Source organism: Emydura macquarii, unplaced genomic scaffold, assembly GCF_026122565.2.
Source record: "Emydura macquarii macquarii isolate MOO-44397 ecotype Brisbane River unplaced genomic scaffold, CSIRO-AGI_Emac_v2 contig_2768, whole genome shotgun sequence".
Taxonomy (NCBI): domain Eukaryota; kingdom Metazoa; phylum Chordata; order Testudines; family Chelidae; genus Emydura; species Emydura macquarii.
This window is the reverse complement of record NW_027132905.1, coordinates 41,021,809-41,048,873: the sequence shown is the minus strand read 5'-3', so window position 1 is coordinate 41,048,873 and position 27,065 is coordinate 41,021,809. Positions and strand designations below refer to the sequence as shown.

The 27,065-nt window shown below is 38.1% G+C and overlaps 1 protein-coding gene and 1 long non-coding RNA gene across 5 annotated transcripts in view; one reads left to right on the top strand and one right to left on the bottom strand.

Annotated features, from left to right (window-relative positions):
* CFAP74 (cilia and flagella associated protein 74) overlaps nt 1–27,065 on the bottom strand; it is a 92,737-nt gene that overhangs the window by 27,481 nt on the left and 38,191 nt on the right. For all 4 annotated transcript variants that reach the window (XM_067567181.1, XM_067567180.1, XM_067567183.1 and 1 more), the window contains 9 exons: nt 25,504–25,622; nt 19,153–19,219; nt 18,560–18,649; nt 14,706–14,876; nt 13,299–13,476; nt 11,580–11,692; nt 9,666–9,788; nt 8,637–8,758; nt 2,684–2,812 (listed from right to left, as the gene is read on the bottom strand). In XM_067567181.1, coding sequence (XP_067423282.1) covers nt 2,684–2,812; nt 8,637–8,758; nt 9,666–9,788; nt 11,580–11,692; nt 13,299–13,476; nt 14,706–14,876; nt 18,560–18,649; nt 19,153–19,219; nt 25,504–25,622 — 1,112 coding nt within the window. The remainder of the gene's footprint in view (nt 1–2,683; nt 2,813–8,636; nt 8,759–9,665; nt 9,789–11,579; nt 11,693–13,298; nt 13,477–14,705; nt 14,877–18,559; nt 18,650–19,152; nt 19,220–25,503; nt 25,623–27,065) is intronic.
* LOC137165767 (uncharacterized) overlaps nt 1–27,065 on the top strand; it is a 104,224-nt gene that overhangs the window by 69,750 nt on the left and 7,409 nt on the right. Inside the window, exon 3 of the long non-coding RNA XR_010923486.1 lies at nt 8,317–8,387. This is a non-coding gene — a long non-coding RNA (uncharacterized lncRNA). The remainder of the gene's footprint in view (nt 1–8,316; nt 8,388–27,065) is intronic.

The following is a 27,065-nucleotide window of genomic DNA, read 5'->3' as shown; positions in this document are numbered from 1 at the left end:
TAGAATTGTTGTGTAGTGTTATTTTCCTTTAGTTTATATGGGCATTTACTTTTTCAATTCTGTAATGGTTAAGTATATATCTTGGCATTGAGAGTTGAAGAATTTAAATGTTTTTGCAAAAAAAAATTTTCCATAGATACACATTCCTGGATCACTTTCTCTTGCATTCCAAAATTTTCTAATGGAATAGTTAGTGTCTATGCCCCATAATGTTCAGTAAAGGAAATCACTTCAAACTGTTGAAGAGGCAATGAGATCTGTTCATAGTGGAGTTTGGTATGCTTTATATTATTTACCTTCTTATTAATATGGAGGGACTTTAAAATACATGCGCTGTTTCCTAACATTTCTGCAATACCTAGTTCTATTTTACTTTTTATGCAAGATGGTCTGCAAGCTATCACCAGGCCAAATCACACAGGTATGTCTATGCTGCAAAAAATAAAACAAATATGGCAGCAAGTCTCAGAGCTCCGGTCTACTGACTTGAGTTTGTGATACAGCATTAAAAATAGTAGTGTAGACATTCCTGCTTGTGCTGAGGATGTCTACAGTGCAAAAAAAAACCCCCAAACAAACAAAAAACCCTACATTAGCAAGCCTCAGAGTCTGGGTCTACAGCCTGGGCCTTGCAGGGCTCATGCTATGGTGCTAAAACCAGCAGTGTATATGTTCCTGTTTCCAAGATCTGAGCCCCACTCCCATTGCCAGATATCGGAGACCAAGTATCACACCCAGCAGGAATGTCTATATTGCTATTTTTAATGCTGTAGCGCAAACCTGAGTCTATAGACCGGCTGCTATGATGTTCTTGTTTTTGCAGTGTAGACATTAGAGTGCCAGTGTCTATGGAATCTGTTCCACCTTCCAAGATACCAAGAAGCAGAATATTTGGGGAATTCTGGCAGTTGGTAAATGAGAAATCATGCTTTTAAATGGGCTGAAATCATGACTTTGTCACAAGCAGGAGTGTAGTTACAGTACATGTCCTGTGACTACGTATTGGGATATGCACTGAGGATTGAGAGCTCCCCAAACCCTCCCAGCCCTTCTGTCTCCATACTTATCATTGCTGCGCTACACATTTAAAGCTTAATTTTTAAAAAATTGGCTGTTCCTTCTTTTGAGGAGACTGAGTTTGTAGTGCTGAACCAATAAGGCATTTGCATAAATGTGTCACTAGCTCAGCATTATACATCAAGCTTGCACCAAAAAAATACCCCACCTCCCATGCTGCATCTGCATCTTTCAAACTGATCTATATGGTGAAGCAGCCTGGTGCTTATTTCATGAGTCAGAACTACCTTAATCTCATCAAATCTCCTCTTTTGAAGCTTTCCCGTTTTTCAAATACAGATTAACATTTTTAATCCAAGCTGTGCTTCTATCCACTCAGCAAATGTAATAGTGTTTCACAGCATCTGACATTTAGGAACTGGAAACTGTCATAATGGTGGTAACTGCTATTATAATGGGATAGAATTGGCTATGTAGGAAGAATTGTGACACATATTTTCTTTGAAAATTATGCTATTAAATGCTTTGGCTGCTGACGTTAGATTTTCATTTTAGAAGCTGAGGGTCTAATTTTTTGAGAGTCTGAGTACACGTGGGTGAAAATCTGACCCTACTGAAATCAATGGGACAGAATTTTTACCTCAGAACTCCAGATAAAGTCAATGGGAAATCCAAGTGCTAGCACCAATGGAAATCAGAACTAATGATCTGATTCTACTCTCACTATCACTGGTATAAATCTGGAGTAATTTCACTGATGCCATTGGTTTTGCAACAGAATCAAAGGGGCATGACTGTAGAATCAGAACCTAACCATTCAATTTACACTTGAAAGAACAAGAAATGACTCACTAAATTCTGTTTTAAAAGTGATTATAGCCTTAGAACATGGTCGGTAAAAGACCATGTAATCTAAATAGTCAAATTGATCTCTTGGTTTATGTAGCTGTTCTCTTCTGTTTATATTCATAGCCCAGTTGTGAAATGGTAGCAGAAAAGCTTGCTGGGATAAGATTTTTGACATGTTTGAGACTAGAAGGCGGTGTTTTTTTTATCTAGAAAAGAATCCCAAAATGAGAGATTAAAACATTTATAATCTCTCAGGGGAAAGGTATACGAAAGAGTGGGTATGCAACAGCAGTTTCAGCTATTCTGCATGTGCTCTGTAGCCAGTCACTTGTTCAGGGCTGAATTAATAAATCATCTGTGAACTAGAAGGCACACCCACCAGACATTGAAATACCTTTTCAACCATGTGATACTGATGTGTATCTCTGTGTTGGGAAAGAGTGGCTTCCCCCCCAGCAACAGAAGTAACCTACTAGAATTGCAACTGTTACAATTTTCACACTGCTGCTGTCACCACAGGGAACATATTACCACATAGGAATGTGATCCAAGTCAATTTCCTTCTTGAGCTTTGACATCTCAGAAGAACAGAGGAGGAGGAGGAGAGAGAAGGGGGGAGGAGGCGGAAGGAGTGCTTGAGAGGGCCAAGTTCAATACACCCATGCAATCACACTGAAATCAATAGTGTGAAGTCTAGCCACTGCAGTCTGGGTGTAAGAGAGGGCAGAATTTGGCCTGCTCTGACTTTTCGCAGACAGGCTCTCTAAATTAATAACTTAAATATTAACTACAGAGGTGATTAATTCCATTCATTCACCTGGGCAGGAACTTCAGCTGCACACTGAAGGATGACTGGGCTTGAATGTAACCTGTTTTCGGAAGAAGCTCCATGTGGTTACTCAGTTCTTTGCATACTTCAAACTTCAAGCGTAGAGCGGCTTTTGCTCTGCAAACAGTTCAGAAAGACCTGAGTGGGTTTGTGCTGCCAACTCAATAGTTACATTTTAGTCAGTGCTTTAGCTATCTTTTCCCATTCCAGCTTAGTTTTGTATGTTGCACTTGGAGTTATTCCAAGTTTTCTTTACAAGTGAAGGAGAGTACACTGGGCACATGGAATTGTTAAAGCAAAATCACACAGTTGTGTTCTCTGTCAAGCTACAGTACTTCCAAATCTGGGTTTCTGTATTTGAGTTCACCCTGATTCAAAGCCAAAATGTTGCAAAATAAAAGTAGTTTATTGTGTACCTATCACACATTTTTCCTTCCTGAGTCAACAACTCCAGAGACACCTGGACTCTGTTCTAGGTGGAAACCATTCAAAGGTGAAGGGACAGCCTTGCTACAATGCTGGCCCTGTGCCATGTTAGGCAAAAGTAATACAGGACAGGTGGGACCAGACAAATGTAAACAAGTATTAACTCCATTATTAACTCACAAGCCAAAGCCCAGCAATCCCCTGAGCCTGAATGCCTGCAGCACTGCAATAGATCATGTCCTATGATCGGGGAATAAGAGAGGAGTGAATCTGGAAGTGGTTGGTGCATAGGAATGAAAGCATCAAAATTAGCCACTTGCTAATCATTTGCTTTGTTAGCATAACCTAAAAAGCCGTTACAGCACTCTAACTAGCACTTTAGAGTATTTTTCCTATCTCTCCATATTTATAAACTATACTAGAGAGGGGGACATTTGCATCATGAACTGTAGCAATAAAGACAATCTCTTCTTTATGGCTTCTGTGGTGACCTATTTTTATGTAAATTTGTGGTTTCCTTGTAATCCCTGGTTCCTACCCCTGGCTCAGAAGGGATTCTGAAGGGTTGGAGGGGAAGTTGCTGCAGAGATGGTAGGTAGTACATTACCCCACCAGCCAAGTGTTTATCAGTCTGCACTTGTGAGTGGCACACGGGAGACTAAGAAAATGTTGTTAGCAAATTGCATCCATGCTACACCGATGTGAAATCCACAGAACTCTTGAGATCCCTGCTTTGGAATTTCCTGCGTATGTACAGAATTCACAAGTCAGTTTGTGAGTGTTTTACATTGTCATTTTCCTTTCCTTTAGCTGGTTTATGAGCTGTCAGTCCAGATGGTCTGTTCTCAGTCAGCAACTGCGGTCTGGGTATTGAGAGCCTGCTTTACTTTCTGACCCATTTTAGGATAGGAGAGCTACAAACTATCTTTTTCATTACATCACTGCAGTCTATGAACTGCCAAAGAAATCTTATTTCAAAGTCTAGTTCCATACATAAATCTAGCCATTCTGGACCATTGCATCTATGGGTTTGGTCAGACACATCAGCACCATATGTTTCGTGTTGGTGATCTTTAGTAAGAGTACTGCAAATGTTATATGAATAGAAAGAAAACCAAATAGTAACTGTAGGCCAAGCTGTGGCGTATCAAATCCTGAGCTGTAACCAAAGAAATGCTGGGGATTCCTTAGTTACACTGTAGGAACTAGGCAGCAATGTGGTGCAGCAACAGAATTCTTTCCTGTCCTGCTGCAGTTAGGAATATGTGTGGTTAGTGGTGGAGAGCTCTCTGAGGGATTGGCTAATTCAGATGCTGCCCCCAAAATCCAAATACACATCATCTCCTCCAAAATTTGAGGTGGGGGGGGGGGTGAATATGTCGCTTAGCTATTCAACGCTTGGCAGAGAGATTTGTAAAATTCCATGATTTTAAAGCAAAATACTCAGCAAGTCACTTGATGCTAACAGGGCCGGAATGAGGGGCAGTAGACCCAGGCAATGGCCTAGAGTGCTACGCTTGAGGGGGCACTGGGCTCAGGCTGCTGTTTTTGTTAGTGACAAAAGGGAAAATAGAAGGTTTGAAGTAACATGTTTCAGGTATTCTGTATGTGGATTCATTTTTCACTAATCTAGACTGTTCTGAATAATAAATACAGGTTTACAGATCTTAGTGTGCAAATTTATCATCTTATATGACAGGGATAGATCATGCATGCAAATAGTGCATCAAAGTAATGAAATGGGCTACAACTACAATAAAAAATAAGGTATTCAAAAGTTTAACAATGGGGAGGGCACTGAAGATGCTCCTAGCCTGGGGTGCCATTTGGTCTAAGGCCGGCCCTGGGTGCTAATATGCTAGGTATATTCATTCTGATTCTGAAAATAAGACTTTAGGCTGCTAAGTGAGATATCAGCTCTGCTGCATTAGCTATTCGAAGTTCTAGCATATTTAGAGGACCAATATTTGAATCCTTAAAGGATGCTGTCAGGCTTTTCTATAGCTTATTTTTGTAAAATTCCTCATTGTTTGCAATTTATTCCCTACTAGTTCATCCTTTACTGTTACACAAACGTATTTAGCCCCTCTGTTTCACAGGAAACACAAGCAAAAAGGACTGTGGCGGCTTCTCCATGAGCACTAATGACATGATCAATTACAATATACCAGAAAAGTGCTAGGAACAGGGTTTGGATTTCCTTTAGTAGTTGACCTGTTGTGCAGCTGCAGAAAGAAATACGTTCTAGGGTCATGTGTATAAAGTGCTTATATTAAAAAAAAAAAATGCTGAATGATTATTAAATATAATAAAATATTTAAATATGACATTGTAATGAAAGGAGCTATCTTACATCACTTCCCAAACTACCTGTTTGAAAATACATGTACCTATCAAAGCACCTTCCTGTTCCCAGGACTTTACTGATGCTGTAATTGATCTCATCCGTAACACTGATTACAAACAACTGTAGTCCTTTCTGCTTGTTTCTCATGAATTTGCTGGATCAGTTGTTTGAGGTGCACTGTATAGCAACGGACACCAGTGTAAATCTTTCCTCCAACACAAAGTGCACAGAATCTTTAATGGCTATGAAGGGCGCAAGGGTCCTGGCTTCATCTGAAAGATCTCCACATAGTAAACCAAATGGACTGAATGTGTCTGCTTCAGCATACTGAAAGGCTGAGCCAACACTACCAGTGTCTAAATATACAGTTTACTAGAGTTTCAGCCCTAATGCTTAAACAACACAGGTATTATCTCTAGCAATATAATAAGAATTGGGAGGCTAAGTAAAGCACCTGACCCTCCAAGATGCTGAGGACAGGCTCCACTGTACTGAGGGCCCTAAACTCAGTGTGAGTTGGAAAGCTCAGCATCTTGCAGGACTGTTACTCTTGGTTAGTCAGATTTTGGCCTAAGCTACTTAACAGCTTCCTAAAACAGGAATACCTCAAAACCTGGGATTTGCATTGGGAGAGTTAATCACTTTTAACTGACAAAAGTTATACTGCCTCTGCATTTATAATCTTGTCCCTGAGAGTGGGTTATTTTAGACCAAGTAAATCTCTTACATAACTTGGGTTTGTCATGTTTGTGAGCTGAATTTCTGAGATAACCGCTCTACTATTTCTTTCCAACTGTGAAGAATTTTTGCAGCATCTAATTCTGGTAAGAAGTTTAGAATATGTGTCTTCTAAGAGTAATAGTCAAAACAAAACAAAACCAATCCTATTAGCATGCATTTAAATAGAATCTAAAATATGGGGTTTGTTAAAATAGGAACACTCGGCATCTATCAGCCAATAACTGCATTAGACTGAAAAAACCAGCACATGGACATCAATTAACAGAGTAGCTCACATAGCCTTGTCTAAAGGTAAGAGTCATTGCACAGATCTCTTGGAAACTAAATCTACAGCACTGCTTTACACTACAATATGTTCTGACTTCATGGGAGAGTGCACAGATATTACAGTGATGGTATAAGAACTATATAAGAACCTGGACAAAAATCCAGGATCCTCTGAATTAAGAATTTGGTCTCTATGTATTTTTATGGTACCTAGCACCACAGAATCTGAGCATCTCCCAATCATTAATGAATGTACAACACCTGTCTGAGTTCAGGAAAGTTTTATTATCTTCATTTTACAGATGGGGAACTGAAGCAAAAAAAGACTGAAGTGACTTGCCCAATACCATGCAGGAAGTCTGTGGCAGAACTGTGAATAGAGCTCAGGTCTCCCAAGGTCCAGGCTACTGCCTTAGCCACAAGATCCCGTGCTGGTCATATAAAGTATCTAGGAGATAAAGGGTATGTCTACACCGCAAAAAAAAAACAAAAACCTGTGGCAGTGAGTCTCAGAGCTTGAATCAACTGACTGAGGTTCGGGCTATGGGCTAAAAATAGCAGGGTAGACAGTTTGGCCTGGGCTCTGAAAGCCAGCGAGAAAGCTCCAGCCTGAGCAAGAACCTCTACACTGCTATTTTTAGTCCTGCAGCCCGAGCCCCATAAGCCTGAGTTGATTGAACTGTGCGCCGAGACTAGCTGCTACAGATTTCTTTTCTTTTCTTTTTTTTCTTTTTTTTTCCAGTGTAGATGTGCCCAAAATATCCCTAGAATGCTCCACAATAGCTCTGAACATCAATGACCCCATGAATCATGCCCAGTGTACTGGGAGCTTTGAACTCATACAGTCTGAGAATATTTTTTTTTCTCCTTTAACCTTTGCTACATACCCTGAAGCCAGAAAAAAATAGTCACTCAAGTAAAGTTAGTGATAAAATAAACCTAACAAGCTAATAAGAAGGAAGTATTTGCAACCATGTTCTGCTGCAACAGAATCTTAAAGGAAGGCTGCTGCTGGTTCTACTCCACACCCTTCAGCAGCATGATTCTCAGGGGATGACTTCAATAGCAGATGTTGTATAGAAGAGTCAGAAGTGGGAGGAAAAAAACAACAAAAAGGCACCTATGAACTTTCCTACAAAAAGAATGGAGGCCATTTCTTCCAAAGCCAGCAATATCCGAATTGAAATAAGACCTACACATAACACTGTATTAAAAATACCTCCACTAATTAAATATCTAGCTAATAATATAGAGTGAGACCTTCATAAGCTAGGAGCGGAGTGGAAGGAAAATACAACTGACCTTTTTAGAAACAAACAGGCTAATATCAGGCTTGATTAAACTACACAGAGTTACTATAGTATCTGTTTAAAGGTCTGCTTGACCTCCATGTGGCTGCCCTGTTGATCTTATAAGGTAGAACTTATCTGAGGCGGGCTTCTAGTTCTGACATTGATTTTAACTGCAGGGGACAGCCATCGGAAGAATAACAATGAGAAATACAAGATGCTTCATAGGCTATCCCAGACTGACTAAATGCACGTGTGTATAATGAAATAATAAGTTTAACATTTTTCCCTCCCCTAAAATGTATTGTGTGAACTTAGTGATGGTGAAAGATGCTGGGTTGTCTGCCCTAGAGACTGAAGTCTTCTATCCAGGTACAGCACATTCAGCAGCAGTGGAAACTTTCCCCACTGACCAACCAATGTGCTTCAACCCTGAAATGAAGCTCTTTAAATGATGGGGTAGTTCAATCTTCTAGCCTGCCCAGTCCTTGGCTTCTCTGCCAACACAGTCAGCACAGGAACCAATTAATGGTATTTGTTGTTGTGCTTAGGTGCCTACCTGAATGGGGATGATTGAAAACCCAACAGATCGTACTGGAGAAAGATTTTCAGTCTACTCAAGGTAGGACCAAGAAGATTTTTGAAGGCCTAATTAGGTGTAATGACGTTTTATTAAAAGAAAAATTATTAAAGTACTAGTGGTCACTATATTACTGTACTCCCACTTCTGGCTCTTCTATATAACATCTGCCATTGAAGTCTGTTAGTTTGATGCTTTGATATTTTTCCTTCTCAGACAAGTCTTTCCTTATGATCTCCTGATTTAGTTATACTAATAAGCTAATCATGAATGTATTATGGGGTAGCTTACCTGCTTTGAATGATGATACAATCCTGATAAAGCCGTTCATACATACAGATCTTTAGATCGATGTTTGGATTGGGCACCCAAACAGGCACGTCAACAGAGACTCCAATGACACAGAAGTGTAGCTATATATTTTTGAATATACAAATCAATAACGGTTATTATTTTCCATAGGTTATTGAAAATTTCATATAAATCAGGATAAAAGAAAAGTAGGGTTTGTGCTGATAAACAGCAGAATCATATCTCCTATTAATAACAGAGGCCTTTTAATTAAGCACAATGAAGAAAATATCGTTTATAAATTAAAACTTTGCAGCTTTTACTTACCAGTATAAAAGAACACAAACTATAGTAGTTTGTCCCAACATTATAAAAGGCATACATGAGTGTCATACTGGTGTAGTAGTACAATAAATATTTTACCTTTAAAATATCTGTATTTTAAGTGAATTTAGCACGACAAGTTTAATAACCTGGAGACTGTAGTCTCTGTGGGATAAACAGTTATAGCATGGTCAGCATGGTGCATGCTGCTTTTCCCCACTCCACCTCCCAATGACCCTCCTCACATGACTCAGCCCAGCCCTAGGAGAAATACTCTCACCTTCCTAAGAAATGTATTCACAAAGTCAGGAGGGCCTGGACTACTCCTCTACAGCTCCTTTTGTGGAGCAGCAACTCTGTGGATTTTGGGGACCGCCAGGTTTGGGGCAGACAGTCTCCTTCTAAGCATGGTTTTCTGGCAAGCTATTAAAATCAACATCCAGGCAGTGTTTGGCTTGAAATAAAAGTGTAGAATTAAAATACGCTGTAGTGGTAATTAGAGTTGTGTGATAATTGGGACAGGTAACATCAGTTCCATGGGTTGTTTCACTCTCCTTTCTTAGGCTGACTATATTTTTCTCTAATCCCTCCCACAGCTTGAACCCCACCTCCCAAGCCCTTGTAGTTCTTGTTACACATAGAAGAATGTCAGACTTGCTTTTCTTCAGTGTGATGGACCAGACCCTGGCACTTAGAAACACTCACTGGTTTGCAGTTAGGGTTGTCAAATGTAATCTCAAACTCTGCACGTACATCCCCAGGGACGGATGGGGTAAAAATAATCTGAAGTTTGATTGAGCTGAAGGGTCCAATTTCACCTTCTGTAACCTAAATAGGAAGCAAAAAAAAAAAAAAGTGTTAACTATCTTTCATTAAAAACATTTCATTAATTCTATTCTAGATACGATCTTATACTGTGCTCATCACTGTAATATCTGAGCCTGTACTTATACTGTATTACTAGACTTTTCGATCAATGTAACATGTTTATATATACATACAGTTACATCGCTGTCCCATTTTCAGATTGAACGCACTATGCTGGACACAACAGAAAAGCAAGTGTATCAAAGAGCTTGAGCCTTCAAGAAACTGAGCACCTCATCTGAGTCAACGAGTTCCTTCAGTTTGCAGAGGGTGCTCAGCATCTTGTAGAAAATGCACTCAGTCCTGGACTCTAAATGTGATATCTAGGTTATGTGTTTTGTCATCTCTTCTGAGGTAGGCGATAGAACACCCATTGTCTGGGCTGGCATATAATTGATACATTACGAAATGCTTTTTTGTGAACTTGTGCTACCACTCAACAACCTTCCTTCTCCCATTAAATTCAACAACACCAGGCTTAACAGCCTCTCCTACTCCCCTCCACCAGGAGAGCACCAGAAGCCCAACAGAAGCTTGCAGGGATGGGTTTTGTAAAGCCCAGGACATATGGGGGTCCCGCTCCAAAGCAGCCAATACCAGCTACTGCTGAGCATGCAGGGGTAAGTCAGGGCCTTCCAGCTTCTCTCCCAGTGAATTCAGAAGCAGCTGCCCAGAGCCCCTTGGCATGTATTTCTCCCATCCCACATAAGATGCATCAGCTGTTGACAGGAGCCTTGGTAGCTTCCTGCCATCATATTCACTCTAATCTGAAACCTCGTCTCTGGCCAGATCTAGATAAAGAGAGTGAGTGTGGGTGAATTTTTGTTTTGTTTTTTAGTTTTGTTTTTTCAATCTTTCTAGATTGTAAGCTCTTTAGGGCAGGCTCTGTGTCTTGCTATGTCTGTACAGGGCCTAGAGCAGCAGTTCCCAAACTCTACCACATTGCGTACCACCAACATAAAACGCCACCACCTGTAATACCACCATCTGTAGGGGCGGGGCGAAGGGGCTGCTTGGGGGCAGGGCTGGAGCTGGAGCGGCTCCTGGCCAGCCACTGTATCTGGCGGGGAAGGGAGCAGAATGTCCAGACCACCGCACTGCTTGGGGGGTGGGGCCAGCGCTGGAGCAGCTCCTGGCCAGCCCCCCACCAGCAGGTGGACGCATACCATTGGGACGTGACCTGTGTATGACCGGTGGTACGTGTACCAATTTGGGACCCACTGGCCTAGAGCATTTTGAGTGCTACTACAATATAATGAATAATAATAATAAAAGCAACAAACCATGGCCTGATTTCAGTGAAAGCATGAGAGGCCACATCCCATGCACTTTTGCAATAATGGTGAATCTGTAAAAGGGGATGAAATTCAATGAAAATTCCCCAGTCTTGCTGCAATACACTTTGGTTTAATTTTACATAAAATATTGTACATTTTTAAAAGGCACCGAGAAGCTGATCCCAAGACTGAAATGTTGCAAAGTGTAATATATGTGTAGACTCTCTTTCCTGACAACTAGCTATTGTACATTTTAGACAGAAAAAGGCAAAGTAAAATAGGTCAACTGCAGAGTGCAAATACATATAAAATGCCTAAAATAAAACCACACTAACTGTGGTATGATATGATGAAACATTATGGGTTTATCAGTGCTCATACTGAAGCTTATGCAAGGAGTTAGCCCATGGTCAGTTTGTCTTGCTCAAAAATTAGACTAACTGGATGCCTGTACATATCTCAGTAAATACATTACCTTGCCCAATGTAATTTCGACTGGTTCTTCTTCAGGCATCAGTTCTGGGGTGCTTTCGGCATTTTCTGCTTCTAGATCTGCCTCGGTGATTGATGCATCTTGACTAAATTGTTCTAAAAGACAAACAGGATGTTGGGCCTAGGTAACTAACTCTGTGTTAAAAACATAAGAGCCCATGTCCATTGAGTTCTGGGGAATAATGCAAGGCACATATCTTCTCTCAGATTTTTGAGGAGCGGGTTTATGGACATGTAGAGAGTGATTTCTCTTTGTTCATATGAATGATCATGAGGGAAGAAGTTAATTTAAGATACAATTTAATTGTTAAAGATATATGTAAATGTTCAGAATGCAACGAGACTGTGGTCATTCTTAACTCATCTCCTATGAGAGTGAGTTCATAGTTTACGGTTTGCTCTAGTCGTGTGAAAGCTCTGTCTTCCCCACTTTCGAGCCTCCCTCTACTGGGTGAGTTTCATTGTTCCACTGGAATGTAGCTGTGACAGGAGGCCAGGGTCGTCCCAGAGGGAGTTGGGTCCAATCTCATGAAAGGCCTTAAATGACGGAGAGCTTGAATTCAAATCTGTATCCAATGGGGAGCCAATAGAGAGTACAGAGAGCAGAATATCGGAGTGATGTTTTCAGGAAGACCCATGTTGCAAGCAGGATTTGTTGCTGCATTTTGTACCATTAGTTGATTCTTAATCAGCAGAGATATAATAATGAATACTTTAAATTAATTATAGCACCTACCGTCCTGAAGGACTCCAAAGTGCTTCCAACTATATTCATATTGCACCAAAGAAAAGAAGCTACTTTTGGAGTGGAGGGCAGTAACTGGCTGGTAACTGCATATATCACAGTAATTGGGGGAACAGGGGTAATTTTGGCCAACTCAGCAAATCCATGCTCAGTATGTCATGGGATCTTTAATATGCATGGAGAACAAAGATCTTAATTTTCAAGATCTCATCTGAAAGACAGCATACAGATATTGTATGTTGTTGAGAGATCACCATAATTATAAGAAAACAATCTGAAGAATTGTTACTGAATCTTTTAGGTTCAAAACACAAAATCAATTTTTGATTAAAAAAGAGAAATCTTAATATGATTTTAACAGTGTCTTTTGATCAGAAAGGTAAAATGATCAGAATGACTGGGAATACTTAGCTTCTTTAATATCTGTATTAATGGATGAAAGTCTTTTCCCCCCACAATCTTATAAAGCACAAAATAAAGATTAAAAGATGAGAGGAAAAATGTCTGGGGAAGTTCATCTTTGTCACATTGTTCCTAAAATTATAGGTTGTAAAAATAAACTTGTCATGTGGTTCTCTTCTGAAAGGTGGGTGTTCAGCTGATGAGACAAGAACAATGATAACAATTTTGTAGTCTTTGTAGGAAAATCCAGTTGGATTTTGTGTTTCTATCTGAGGTTAATAGTTGATGAGGAGTGAGGTTGTTGTGGACATTTTCCACTGCTTTTGGTATATGAAGTGGTGCCAATGCATTATTTTTAGTCATTTTTGTGTGGTGCCCAGATGCCTTTGATTTGGGGCAGCATACAAACAAAAACATTATTTCTACTGGAATGGCCATTGTTTCATTTACTGAGAGAGTTTGCTAATCATCTTAGATCCAGTTTCCTACTTGAACGAATGAAACTCTTAGAAAGGAGAATTACAAAGGGTCAGTTTTCTAAAACCACAGTCTCACCTATGTGGCTGCTGCCCAGGCTGATTTCAGTCTTCTGGCTCTCACGCAGACCTACATGTTGGATAACTTCTTCAGTATGGACAGGAGAAACTTGTTCCTTGTTTTCATACATGGATGATTCCACAGGACTGCTGCTGGCTTTCTCCTCAGAGGTGATGCCATTCAAAGCTGGACTAACCTAATTAAATGGTTTATAGAAAAGATTTTAAACCATTAAGATGTATCAAAATGACTTAATTGCACCTAGCTCCAATTCCATTTGCCACTTTTAAAAAGAAAGTAGACTTCTTATCTAACTATATTGTGTGTGGAGACAATGCACTGTGCTTTCCATACAAAATGCATGCTTTTATACTAAATCTTTATTGGAGATAGCGTGCAACTATTGCTGCTCAGAAATGGAACTGATATAGAGGGCACAATTCACTAGAACACTGAATGACTATGTTCAGAAAAGTGACTCAGGAGAATTGACATTGTGTATTGTTTCTCAAAGACTTCATAACAAGTTTCCTAAAATGCTTTTCTTATCTGTTACCACTCAAGAAAGAGAGCTTAGAATCAATGTGGATAGTTCTCTGAAAACATCCACTCAATGTACAGCAACAATCAAAAAAGCTTACAGAATGTTGGGAATCATTAGGAAAGGGATAGATAATAAGACAAAATATCATATTGTCTCTATATAAATCCATGGTATTCCCACATCTTGAATACTGCATGCAGATCTGGTCGCCCCATCTCAAAAAAGATATATTGGCATTGGAAAAGGCACAGAAAAGGGCAAAAAAAATGACTACGGATATGGAACAGCTTCCATATGAGGAGAGATTAATAAGACTGGGACATTTCAGCTTAAAAAAGAAAAGACTAAAGGGGGGATATAATAGAGGTCTATAAAATCATGACTGGTGTGGAGAAAGTAAATAAGTATAATACTCCTTCTCGTAACACAAGAACTAGGGGTCACCAAATGAAATTAATAGGCAACAGGTTTAAAACAGATCAAAGGAAGTATTTCCTCATACAACGCACAGTCAATCTGTGGAACTCTTTGCCAGAGAATAGTGTGAAGGCCAAGACTATAACAGTGTTCAAAAAAAGAACTAGATGAGTTCATCAACTAATTATCTCAGATTTAATTTTTTTTTAAGTAAACATCTAGTCTTTGCGGTTGCAGAGGAAAGCATGAAAATATGATCTGTGCACACCCTAAATGCTTAGAAACCCAAAATGTATTATTTTTTAAATTTTTATGATTTTTAAACTAATTCATTATATTTTGAGGGGCCCAGACTCTAATTTTGAATGCTTGGGGTTGGCATGTTGCATAATTGTTTTTCAAATATAACAAATTCTACTGTTTGGAGTGTCTAAATCAGTCTGATGAAATGCACTTGGACCCACCATCCTTTCAAGGGAAGATTTTGTTGTTGTCCGTGTGCCATTGTCACCCGCTGATGTCTGCAGTTTGAATCTCGTTCCCAAAGCTCCACGGTTTGTCAGGATGATGGTCCGTGAAATTGTCTCTCCCACCACATGAGTGCCAAAGTCAATGAGCTCTTTATCTAGTGCCAGCTGTAAAGAGAAAAACCATAATTACTGATGTCCTAGATAGTAAGTAATGTCAATTAAATGAACATCTACCATTTTGAGCATAAGACTTTAAAGTCTTTATTACCACTTCAAAGACAATGTCAAATAGTGACACAAATTATGGGCACTCTTCCATCTTTTGTGCAGAAGCCAAGCCATCTGAACAACAAAGTCTTATTAAAGTGAGCAACTTTCCTTTCGCTTCATTAAATATTGGAAACAGTTGACCACATAATACTGTTAGTTACATCAGTGCATAAATCTGTGGTAACGCCAGTGAAATCAAGGGAGTTAGTCTGTATTTATACACTGGTTTGCAGTGCAGAATTTGGCCACATTGTTCCTCTTGTATCATGATTAGGTGGATTTATCTTGATGGTAACATGCTGGAAAAGAACAGAGTCCAATGTGTTGTATTGACTGGAGATCAATTTGTGACACATTCTAACTTGTTAGGTCTATAACAGCTTTAACCCCATAATGACACATTAGTAGAGATGGAATTTTCATTGACCCAGTAATTAAGTGAAAAAGTTTCGAGCATCAAGAGAATGAGTCTTTCTTTTGTAAAGCTTGTTACTCTGCAATCTGCTAGCGGACCATAGGGGGCTGAATTCCCACAGACTTTTAAGCATACAGAACAATGTTTCTTCATATAATACACACTTCTATTTATAAAATTTGCAGGTGTCTGTAGTTCAGAATTTTCCCCTCTCCCCATCTCTCCTTAAAGCTTTCACAGACCCTTTCCCATAGAAAATGTTATTTCTTTTGAAAGGGATGGAAAACAAATCCATTTTATGAGAGGCAACCTTAAATGAAGCACAGACATCGGCAAGCTGCTTTGGTTGAAAAGGAATGTAGTTACGTGAAACAGAGAACGTACATTACTGTAATGGTCTGGAAAACCATTGAATCCAGAATAGCAGAGAACTGGCCATCTGCTCTTTCAAATCCATATACACTACTCAGAGGTTTTATGATCACTTAAAGATTTTCTTATGGGTTTGCTGTGCTGCTAAATTTCACATTTAGTAGCAAATAGATATTAGAGCAGCTGATTTATTAGGCAATTTATTTACTGGCAATTTGCTGCCAAGTCGGAGTGAATTTCTGAATCAGGTACTGTGGTGATATTTAATACCCCAGTATTCATGGCTATTGAAAATTAGCAAAAAGTTGCTCATTTCAAGGGTTGACTTTTTTAATGTTGGTTTGTAGGGAATGGGAGGAATGATTAAAACAAGCAGCTTTTGCTTGAAAAAAAAAATGATGGATTTAGTTCATTTGAAAAAAATCAAGGTTTCTCCAAGCAGATAGTCTGTTCCACAGCATTATGCATAAATTGCTCAACATAGTGGTTTCGATCACCCTGCTAATGAGTTATTCCTTTTGACAATCTGTCAAAGTCCTAGTTTGCTGGCTCTTAGAGTTGGTGCAACACTCATCTTTATTGATTTTAGGCCCCAATCCAGTAAATCACTTAAGTGTATGCTCCACTTTGACTTCAGTAGGATTACTTGATTCTTAATGTGACTCCTCATGTGTTTGAAGTTAAGCACATGCTTAAGTGGTTTTATAGATTGGGGACTTCCTGAATAATACACTGCATTTCCTTTCACTGTTTTTATTTTCTTATTTTTCCTCTTCTATGTATTTGATTATTTTAACAACAATGCTAAAAACTCCAAAACAGAGCAAAACAAAACTTTTTGACTGAATTTTTTTTCAGCAAAAAATGCAGATTTGACAACACAGAAACATTTTGCAAATTCATACTGCTTTTGCCTAATTATTAGTCAAGAAAGTCAAGTCAAGAAAGAAAGTCAAGAAAAAAAATCTTAAAAAAAAAAATCTCCCAAAAACAAATCATTTCATTTTGATAGCTTCAGAATGAAATGTTTAAACTTTTTGGTTTGAAATAACTTTTCATTTTGAAATTTCCTTTAATTTTATTTTTAAAATTAAACTTTAAAAAATGTTCAGTGAAAATGAAACATTTTGTTCAACTCTTTGATTCATGGAAAATTTTGAGAAATTTCATTGTGGGTTTAACCTGACACAATTAAAATATTTTATTTCATTTAATATTTATTTTTCAGAATTGCCAATGAACTGAAAAATCCATACTTTGTTGAGTTCTATTCCAGGGTAGCTTTCCTGTGTCTAAATCCTTTTTACATCTATTTGTGCTGCTAAAAAGGCTACAAGTAATGCTCCAAATTTTGCATTTGCTGGCCTGATTCCTTAGTGACTGCCTATACTGGAAAGGTCATCCTGAACACACATTTCCATCCAGTATCTAGATTGGTTTAGTGTCATTCTGTAGGCACACATCATTATACCTATTTCCTTTGGTCTGTGATGCAATCTTGTGATGATATATCTTTGCTTATCTGATAAGGAAGTTTTAAAAGAGCCGTTGCTCTTCCAGAGTACATTCTTTAAAGTAGCCTGTGAGAAATCAAATGCCCCCACTTAAGAAAAACTAGTGCCTCCGGTGAAAATACTGTGTATTACGTCTTAAACATAATACACACATGTTCCTCATCTAAAACTGGGTTTAAAAATTCTCTGAAGGCTGATATCTTGCATAAGGAGATATGTTTTTTTATGAATGGATGGAGAGATCGAAAGATGCTATAAAACTTTGTCTATATGGAAAGCTAAACTTATGAACAAATTATCTGAGACATGGGGAGGATTTTCAAAGAAACTCAAGAAAGTAAGGTACCCAATTTCTATTTGTGACTTTGAACATCTTTCCCTGCTCTCCTGTCATATTGTGCCACAATTTTTTAAACATAACTGGTTTCCAATGGAAGTTAATGGTATGGATCATGGTTAGGTGTATATGTTAAAGTGATTTTATAGAGGTCTCAGTGAAACCCTCAGCAGTTGATTGTAATGTGTAAAATAGCATGTCTTCTCATACAATAATTTATTTTCCCCTTCAATAAAATATGAAATACATTGTAATGTTATGCTCAAAATAAAACTAGAGGGAAAAGTAACAAGTGCTGGCTACATCTACCACTCATCTACCCTTTTTGCATGTTAATTACAGAACCCCGATGAGAAAGGCTTAACTATAATTTTAACAGACTTTAACTATATGCACGAGTACACTGCAAGCTCTTTGGGGGCAGGGACCGACTGTTTTGTGTTTGTACAGCCTTTAGCATAATGGGGTCCTGGTGCATGATGAGGGCTCCTAGGTACTTCTATATTACACATAATTAATAAATAGTAGTAATAATAGTACCACTGACTCCAATTAGAGTACTCACATACTTAAAGCTAAGCACACGCATACATTTCTGTAGAGTTTGGGGCTTGAGACCTTAAAAATACCATTTATTGTTTGACTCAATATATAATAATGCATCTACTAGGCACAAATGTTGGACATTGTTTACCAGCATGCTTACACATACTTATAAACTATTAACATATCTTTATGAAATATATTGATAGTAATGCTGCACTTTCATAGAAGATTCATTTTGGAATAAATCATTATGGCAAAAGAGCACTTTATATTTAGAGTGGAATAAGAAAGTGAAAAGTAGATACATTTCTAAATATTCTCACTGATATTTATATTCATTTTGCTCTTAGACTGGACTCTCTCAAAAGTATTTAAAGTTAAAAAATTGACTTACAACACATCTCTTGGTTGTACATTTCAATGGAATGGAAAAAGAACCATTCTGAGCCAAAAATATGACTTTTCCTTCGAGAACTTCATTTATCTAAACCAAATAATTAAAAAAAATTCAATGATGCATCTAAAGAGATTAAGCATTAAATCTTTAGCCATCTGTAAAAGTTAGCAAATCTACTCGTAAATTACAGTAGAAAAGCAATAAATACATTCTTAAAATTAGACACTATAATTTTAGAGATGCTAGGCTTCTGTGTAAATGCTACATTTTGTTGATTACCTAACTTATTTCAGCAAGGCATCCTCTAACCTGTTCTATTTTGGAGCAGATTTCAGTCTGACAATACATGCTCCAGAAAGACTCAATGATTGGAGTTATAATAAAATATTGCACTAGAAAATGCCAGTGTGGTGTGTAAAATATTTACATTAGATATTGTTTTTAAGGTTGTAATCATCTTTGTTTCCTTTATAATAATAAACAAATTGGACTAATGACACTATGAAATTTGGTGGGTGGATAACACTATTATTCACATCATCCTATAGCTAACATATTTGTATTATAATTGCCGTACATAGTGCACTTACCATTGGTTTAAATGTTACCACCATTTCACATGACATTCCAGCAGACATCTGGCCAGGTGGATCAAAGCTGTGCAGATCATAAATGTAAGACATTGTTAGATTTATATTTGAAAACTCCAGCTCCCACAATTGATAGGAAAATCACGTATTTTTACTTGCGTGAATTTTTTTCTCATAGAAGTCAGAAAGAGTGACAGGCCAGTGGAAGGCTGTGCAAGCACTGAGTAATAATAAATAATCACACTTTGTACTTGTATAGAGCTTTTCATCAGAAAGTCTCAAAGTGCTTTACAAAGGCAAGTGTTGTTATGCCCATTTTACAAATGGGGAAACTGATTCTCAACAGACACATGTAGATATTGGGAGAAGCTGTTTCCTAGTAGTTAGAACAAGCGACTGAAGTCAAGAGACTTAGGTTCTATTCTTGACACTGCTATTGGCACTTTGGCGCATCTTGGGCTAGTCACTTCACCCCAGGCAAGTTGGACTGTCATGGAACTCTTAGTAACGCACCTTAAATAATAAGAAAAACTAATCTTATTAAAGCAGCATTTTAAAAAAATCCTCCTCCATTCGTAGTTAGAAAAAGTGAACACCATTCAAGGTTCTGGGATGGAAACACACTAACAGTCTGGAGAAAGTTTACTGGACTAATCTTCACTTTGAGTAAGGATCATGAACCACAAATGTAACCTAAGTACAGCCAGTGCAGCCTGGAACTGGCAAAGATGATGAGCTTTCATTAGAGAGTAATCAACATCAAGGTCAGAACATCTCCAGGGTTTAGTTCTTCACCATATTACATACATTCATTCACACTGTATCACCTTGCACCCCTAGACACGGTTCATTATTGTAGTTCGTGTGTGTGTGTGAGTGTGTGTGAGTGAGTGAGTGAGATGAGGGGAGAGTGGTGTGGACAGCTATGGAGCCTCTTATGGAAAACTCCTAGAGAATATTATAGAAATTGAGATCCTTTCAAACTGGGGTTTTGAACCTGTCCTATGGAACTTAATAGAGAATTTTATCCCTGTTCTAGAATTCTACAGGATGGTTCTCTTTAAATCTGTTACATTCTAGAGGCTTTTAGAGTAATGTCTGTGGAATCCTGTTGGTTACATCCATATTGAGTTCTACAGGCATTTTCCATACAGGCGGCTATATAGGGGTTTGATTCTGCTCCTATTTGAGTCAATGGAAAAATTCCCATTAACTTGGATGGTGCAGGATAAAGCCCAGGATGTCTCTTCAGCTGCTCTGTGCGCTGAGCTCCTTGGCAGCTGACTCTGTGAAAGCAGACGAATGGGGACTCAGAGTGGTGGGTCAGGGGGTCTGTGAACTTCCTGGATCCACTGGCCCTCAGATCTGCACATGAGGAAGTAGCAGCTGTCTGAGGCAGTTTGACCTGGCAATAGTTAGAAGTAGCAGCAAGGGAGACCCACCATGCACTGCCATGTGTGCATGCATGGAACAGAAATTCTTATTATAAATGGGTTTGCTTTGAAATTGCTCATTGACTGATGACTTCCATGTGAAGTGCAGTATGTTCATTCTTAGCATGAGAACATAGTTGTCTTTTGGTTATTTTTAAAACACATAGTATATAACTACTTGCCTTATGAAAAGATTCTAAAAGTGAAAGAAAATCCACAGGTGTGACTCTTAAGAGAAGGTAGGTAAGTCAAATAACAAGACAGCTTCAGTTTACTGAGTACTTGCCAAATGCTTGGCTCGTGTAATAAATTGTAAATTTATGGCTTTCTACTAGAAATGAGGTAACAAAGCATTACACAGCCTTATATGTACAAATCCGATCTCTGTTGTACAAGCAATTGGTATATTTCTTACACAGTCTTATTGGAAAAAAAAAAGATATATAGATAAGATATCTAGCTAGGTACTTGGTAAATGTAAGGGGAAAGAATATAAAACCTAAATTAAGTCAGACATATTTTTCCACGCAGTTTCCAATGCAGTGTCATTAACTTATTTTGCTCACAGTACCTGAAGCTTTAATTTGTAATTGAAAGGTATTTTTGACAAACCTATTATACCAAGGTAAGATTTAGGATTTTTAGCAGATTGTAATTTATTTTTTCAATCACATATCAGTGATGCTGAATTAAATAGTCCATTCATTGAACATGCTAAATGAAGAAGAAATTAACCAATCCTCAAGAGCATCCAAAGACGTGTAAGAAAACAGCTTTCCTAATCCATAAAAACTTTAGTTAAGAAGTCTTAATAGTTAAAATCAAAGGTTCACATTTCAGATCAATTTACAGTAGACTCCAAAACTGGCATTCAGGAAAGCACTTAAGCATGTTTAAAATTAAGCATGTGCTTAGGTGCTTTCCTGAAATGTGCATCAATTGCTCCGTGAGTCTGTGACTAAATTGTTCAGCATCCAACCTCATCCCCTTAACAATGGATATGACAATGTTCAAGATACTGTAGTAGCTTAAACTAGTCAATAGTGCCAAATGTCCTATTTCTCATTCAAAACGTTTTAAATTAAATTAAAATTATTAAGGGCCATGAAAGGCTGCACTGTGAGAAGGGTATTTGAAAGCAAGAGGTAAAACTTAACAAGAGCTTCTACATCAGGTTGGATTCAGACCTTGAAGCTTTCAAGGAGGCTGTGCTCAGTCAGTAATTGTGCCACGTTCATATTTCAATACACTGTCATAGGGACTGAGAGGGTGAGGGATGGTTTGTTAAGAATCATGGCTTATCTTATTGAGGTGGCTAGAAATTCAAAGCACATCGTATCACTACAAAGTGGAAGAGAGTAGTGAGCTGTAAAACAGAATCTCTGAAGTATGAAATCAGTTATTGTTGTAACATGACTTGTTCATTTCAGTGGGCAATACATTGTGTCACTTCACTGGGGTGCAACAGAAACATCAATGTCAGAAACTGTTTCCTGAGATTAGCCTAAAAAATTGGCAACTTTTAACTTCATTTATATGCAAAGTAAGCAGGTTTGGTTCAAGCTGTTTTATCTATTAACAAATAGCATTTACACACAAATTATGGCTTTTTTCATTTTAAGCCAGATTATAATTGGTCTTTTGTTTGGTTTAATAGAGTTCCAAATTAATTAATTAATTAATGTGATATTCCTTGGCATTTTTTAAAAATTAAAGTTACAGTGAATTCTTGGGGGAGGGGGAGAATTGATATTTTTGTGGTTCGGAACATCTCAATCTAAGATTAGCCTGTAAACGATGCTTAAAAAGAAACAGACTTGAGATTCTCTCATTTGCTGATTCACAGGTATACAAAGGAATTCATCAATATAAAGTTTAGGTTAATTTGGACTCTGTCCCAACTGGACAAAATATTTTTCTACATAATCTATTGTCAGTATTATGTTAAATAATTGATGTAAACATCCCTAGGAATTTCCATTTAAATGGTCTTAAAGATTTCAATTCCTTTATTTCGTCAGTTCTTTTCATCTTAGACTTCATATAAACTACCGATAATCAGGAAGTTAACCTGAGCCATACCACAGAAGATGGCAGCTGGTGGACAAATTTTTGCTTGTTTTAATGTAAAATTCCTTTCGATGGCCCAGAGAGAAACTCAGGCCCCTTTTCTCTAATTACAATGGTGGTTGTTTGCCTTTTTCAAAGTGCCTGACATATAAAGTAAAAAACAATAGAAGTATTCATTCAGTACTGGAATCAAAGTTCATTGAAGTCAATGGTAGTCCTTCCATCGACTTCAAATGGGCTTTGGATCAGTTCCTTGCTCACTATCACTAGGAGACTACAGAGATGGGTGTTAGATATACTAATATTCTCTTAATCTTCATTTTGTGAGACCAAGTAATTTTTCCCCTTGTATTGGCATGGAATATTAATGATTTTAGATACATCTAGTACACTTTATCTCACAGGTCATTCAGTTCAGACTGGGAGCTAACTTGGTTGCATCTGCTTATTTTTCCCTTTGTACTTTATCATCTAATAGGCTACAGTTAAAAGAAAAAGTCAGATTATAAATCTCATGCCCCATCCCTCCTCATTCTTTTGTCTGTTTATTTAAATTGCAAGATTTTTGTGGCAGGAATCTGTTATCCTATATGGGCCAGATTTTCAAATGCTCAGCACCCACAACTGGGATCAGATTTTCAGGGAGGAAAAAATCATCTCCCATGTAGGCACCTAACTAAATAGTCAGATTTTCAAAAGTGCTCAGTTTGCTGGAGGTCAGGCTCCTTTGAAAATCTGGCCGTTTATTTAGGTGCCTCATTGGAGCTGAAAATCTGATCCTAGTTGTGGCTGTTGGGCCCTTTTTAAAATTCTGCTCTGTGTCTATAAACTCCAGTACTTTTCTGTGCAGTTCATTATAACAAATCATCTTATCACCAATTTGAGAGAGTGGAAAGTGGACACCTAACTCCCTTGTGTGCCTTTAAAAAGAAATGAGTTAAGGTTGGGATTTTCAGACAGCTAGAATATAGAAGAGCTATGTGAAACCAAATTCTATCTTGTCCAAAGACCTTCATGTAGTTGCCTGATTGTGTCTTAACTTTAACTTAATTTTTCTAGTCACATTTTAATTTACTTCAAAACAAGTTATTTCCATGAAGGTGTAACATACACAACCATCAATCAGTAGGATGGATCTCTTCAAAGTTACACTGTATTTAAAGGCAAAACGTATTGCGTTTTTAAGTGCTTTGCTTAGGGAAAGCTTGAAACATACTATGTTCAGATTGTCTACAGTGGTTCTCCTGTTAACATATTGTGAAAGAATATACAATAATTCAGTTTGTCCCCAGCAAAAGCTTGACTGAAAAATGTATTAGTACTGGGGGAATTTTCAAGCCTCCCTCTTTCTATCCCAGATATACTTCTGTTACACTCACAAAGGTATTTCTGTGGCATGCACCATAGCTAAAAAGTCTGGTGAGAAAAAGAAGAGAAGGAAGAATCAGGAAATGTTCTAGCTTCTTATGTATGTGCACACACACATGCACATTGTATCGCCTTCCACAAAGGGTACTTCACAATTTCTGCACCATAAAGGCTGCTGAAAACCCAAACAATTTCCCTTTGGGAAGGAGGGTCTGTGTGCTCCCAAGCACATGCAGTGTTATGATTCATGGGGAATGCCCAAATCTTAGTGATCTCAGGGCACCTGGGCAAATTCAGAGGGAGAAATCTCTCTCCCAATGGCTTGATAGCTCAGTTGCTATCAGTCCCTTTGTGGAGCCAGGACTCTGTAATACTTCTAGTGGGATTCCCAATGTGCCAAATGGAAGTTAATACATTCAGGTGTAAGATACTGAGCATTCTGGCCCTGTTCCAGCAAAACACTTAGTCACATGCCAATTAACTTCAGAGTTAAGCATACACATTAGTATTTTGCAGGATGGAGCTCTAACTTCTGTAATATTTACTGGCCAAAGGGTCACTGGGTTTGGAGCGGGAATGTGGTGAATAGAGCAGCGACTCATTTGCTCATAGATTCTCCTGAGTGATTGCACCCTCTGAAATCCCACAGTGCTCTATCTATGTGGTAGTCATACAGAAGGTTTCTGCACACTTGGGAAAGGTGGGGAGAGTATGAAGTATAGAATTCCATGATTTAAGGGCATTTTACTTATGGCAAGCTTTGCTGAGTCAGCTGAACATAGAGATGCCTGGGGCCTCTGCAGGATCGAAACACTTGACCAAAGTGGTACTGTGATTGGGGTCTTGGTATTTTGAACATCTTGGGTACAGTGATTTTATTCAAAAAAATTCTGTAAAAGGGGTCAACAATTCATAGGTCCTCTTGCCAAAGAGTATAGGCCAAAATTTTTTTTGAAATAGTGCCTGGAGTGAGTCTCCTAATTCTGTATTCAGGCACCTAAATGAATGATACTCAGTACTATTGAAAACCAGGCCTCTTGTTTAAGTGCTTAGGTTTGGATTCAGGGGCCTAATTTTAGGTACCCTTTTTTTCAAGTCTAAGCAGAGATATTATATCTGTTGCATTTGGAATGGATGGTAGTAAATAAAACCCCATTAGTAGCACATTTTTAAAGCACAAAACATCTGTGGGGATGGGTAGAGGGTTCTCATTAGGGATCTAATGACCTTGATGCTGTGCTTTCTTTCATATTGTACATGACATAAATGAGAGATGGGAAAACGAGGGAGGAATAGCAGAGAGAGATGAGATTTATTTTGAAAGGTAATTTTTTATAGCTCTGTTTAACAGAACTGACTCCACGGAGAGTAAAATATAAATGCAATAAATACAAGAGCTGCCTGGTTGCAACTTTATCAATTGTTTTGATTTTAAGAGTGTAATAAATCATCCTCTCAGATTTTGAGTCTGTTTACTTACTGAATATTGATGAAATCTTTGAGATGCTCACTGACCCCCACCAACTTGCAGAAGTTAACACTGTAAGATGCATTTATCAAAATTATCTTCTTTTTGTAGGTTTTACCAACATCAAAATCCTAAAAATAGCACACAGATTAAATCACACCTCTATGGAGTTAGTAGCATTTTCACATGTGGTGGTGGTATACTTTTTTTTATAACTTGTACTGCAGAGGCACCCAGATCTCCCTATCAGAATCATGGCCCTTTGTGCTAAGTGTTGTACAAACACATTCAGCAAGTTTCTCTGCTCCAAACAATCCAATTTAAAACAAGAGACACAACTAGGTAACAAACAGCAAGAAGGAGGTGGGAATTAGTAATAGGCTCATGAGGTAACATTAGTTAGGTAGATTAGCTAGATTGGTAACAATTAGTTAGATAGTAACATTGGTAACATTAGTTAGATGACCTCCAGAGGTTCTTTCCAACCCTAATATTCTATGATTAATCATCTGGGTGCACAACTTGATGGTTCCAAGTCATTTCATACGTTGCCCTCAGTAAATGCATTTCAGAATATTATTACATTAAAATTTGATTCGGGGTCTAGTGCTCTGAGCACAGAGCTGAGAACTAGGAACTCCAAGGTAATTTTGAAATCAGTTAATTAAACTATAGTCTACACTGTGGCTCCAGCTAGTTTAAAACTGGTTAGGATTTAGGGGAAATTTTCCTAGTGCATACCATTCCCCAGTACACACCAGTTTTTAGGGCTAGAAGTGGGATGCAGCTGCAGTTCCCACTGACTTTGAATGGAATTGTGAAAATTATAAATGCTATGCAAGTGTTATGTATTATTTACTGTTCTTTTAGAATTGTATTTTATTAGATGCATGGTCATCAATAAATCCTTTTAGAATTTTATTTTATAGACGCATTGTCATCAATAAAACGGAAGCTAAATAATTACCCAACAGCAGATTAACACTAATTTGCAAATTGTTTACAAATATGAGTACATCATCCTATTTATAGGTACAGATAGCATAGTAATAATTCATCTGGGACTCCTAAGAAGGGTGTTCTCAGTCAGCCAATGTGCCTGCAGTCACAGTGCAAGGAAACAGGAATTATTCTGCAAGTAAAGAGAGATGCAATGCAACAATGCAATAGGGGAAACTACAAAAGAGTTAACAGCTGATCTGCTGGTCTTGTTAAATATGGAAGTGCTTTTAAATCTCACCTGCAATCTGTAAATCAGGTTTTAAAAAGTGTTTAGCACTCACAGTTAGAATGAGATTTTCAAAAAAGCTCAGCTGCATATAGGCATGTGGAGTGACTGGATTTTCAAATGGGCTCTGTACCCACCAGTGGAAGCTACTGGGTGAAAATCTGGCCATGAACCTTTCTGAAGGAATAGGAACTTCACGCCAACCATATTTTTTATATGAGCTTAAAATGCAGTACTAAAATTGTGTATGAAAGTAAAGGATTTCTCCATCCAAAACAGAAAAAGGTAAAAAGATTTCTTCCTCTTGCCCTCATCTGCTTATGAGGCTGTCAGTATTTGTTTACTT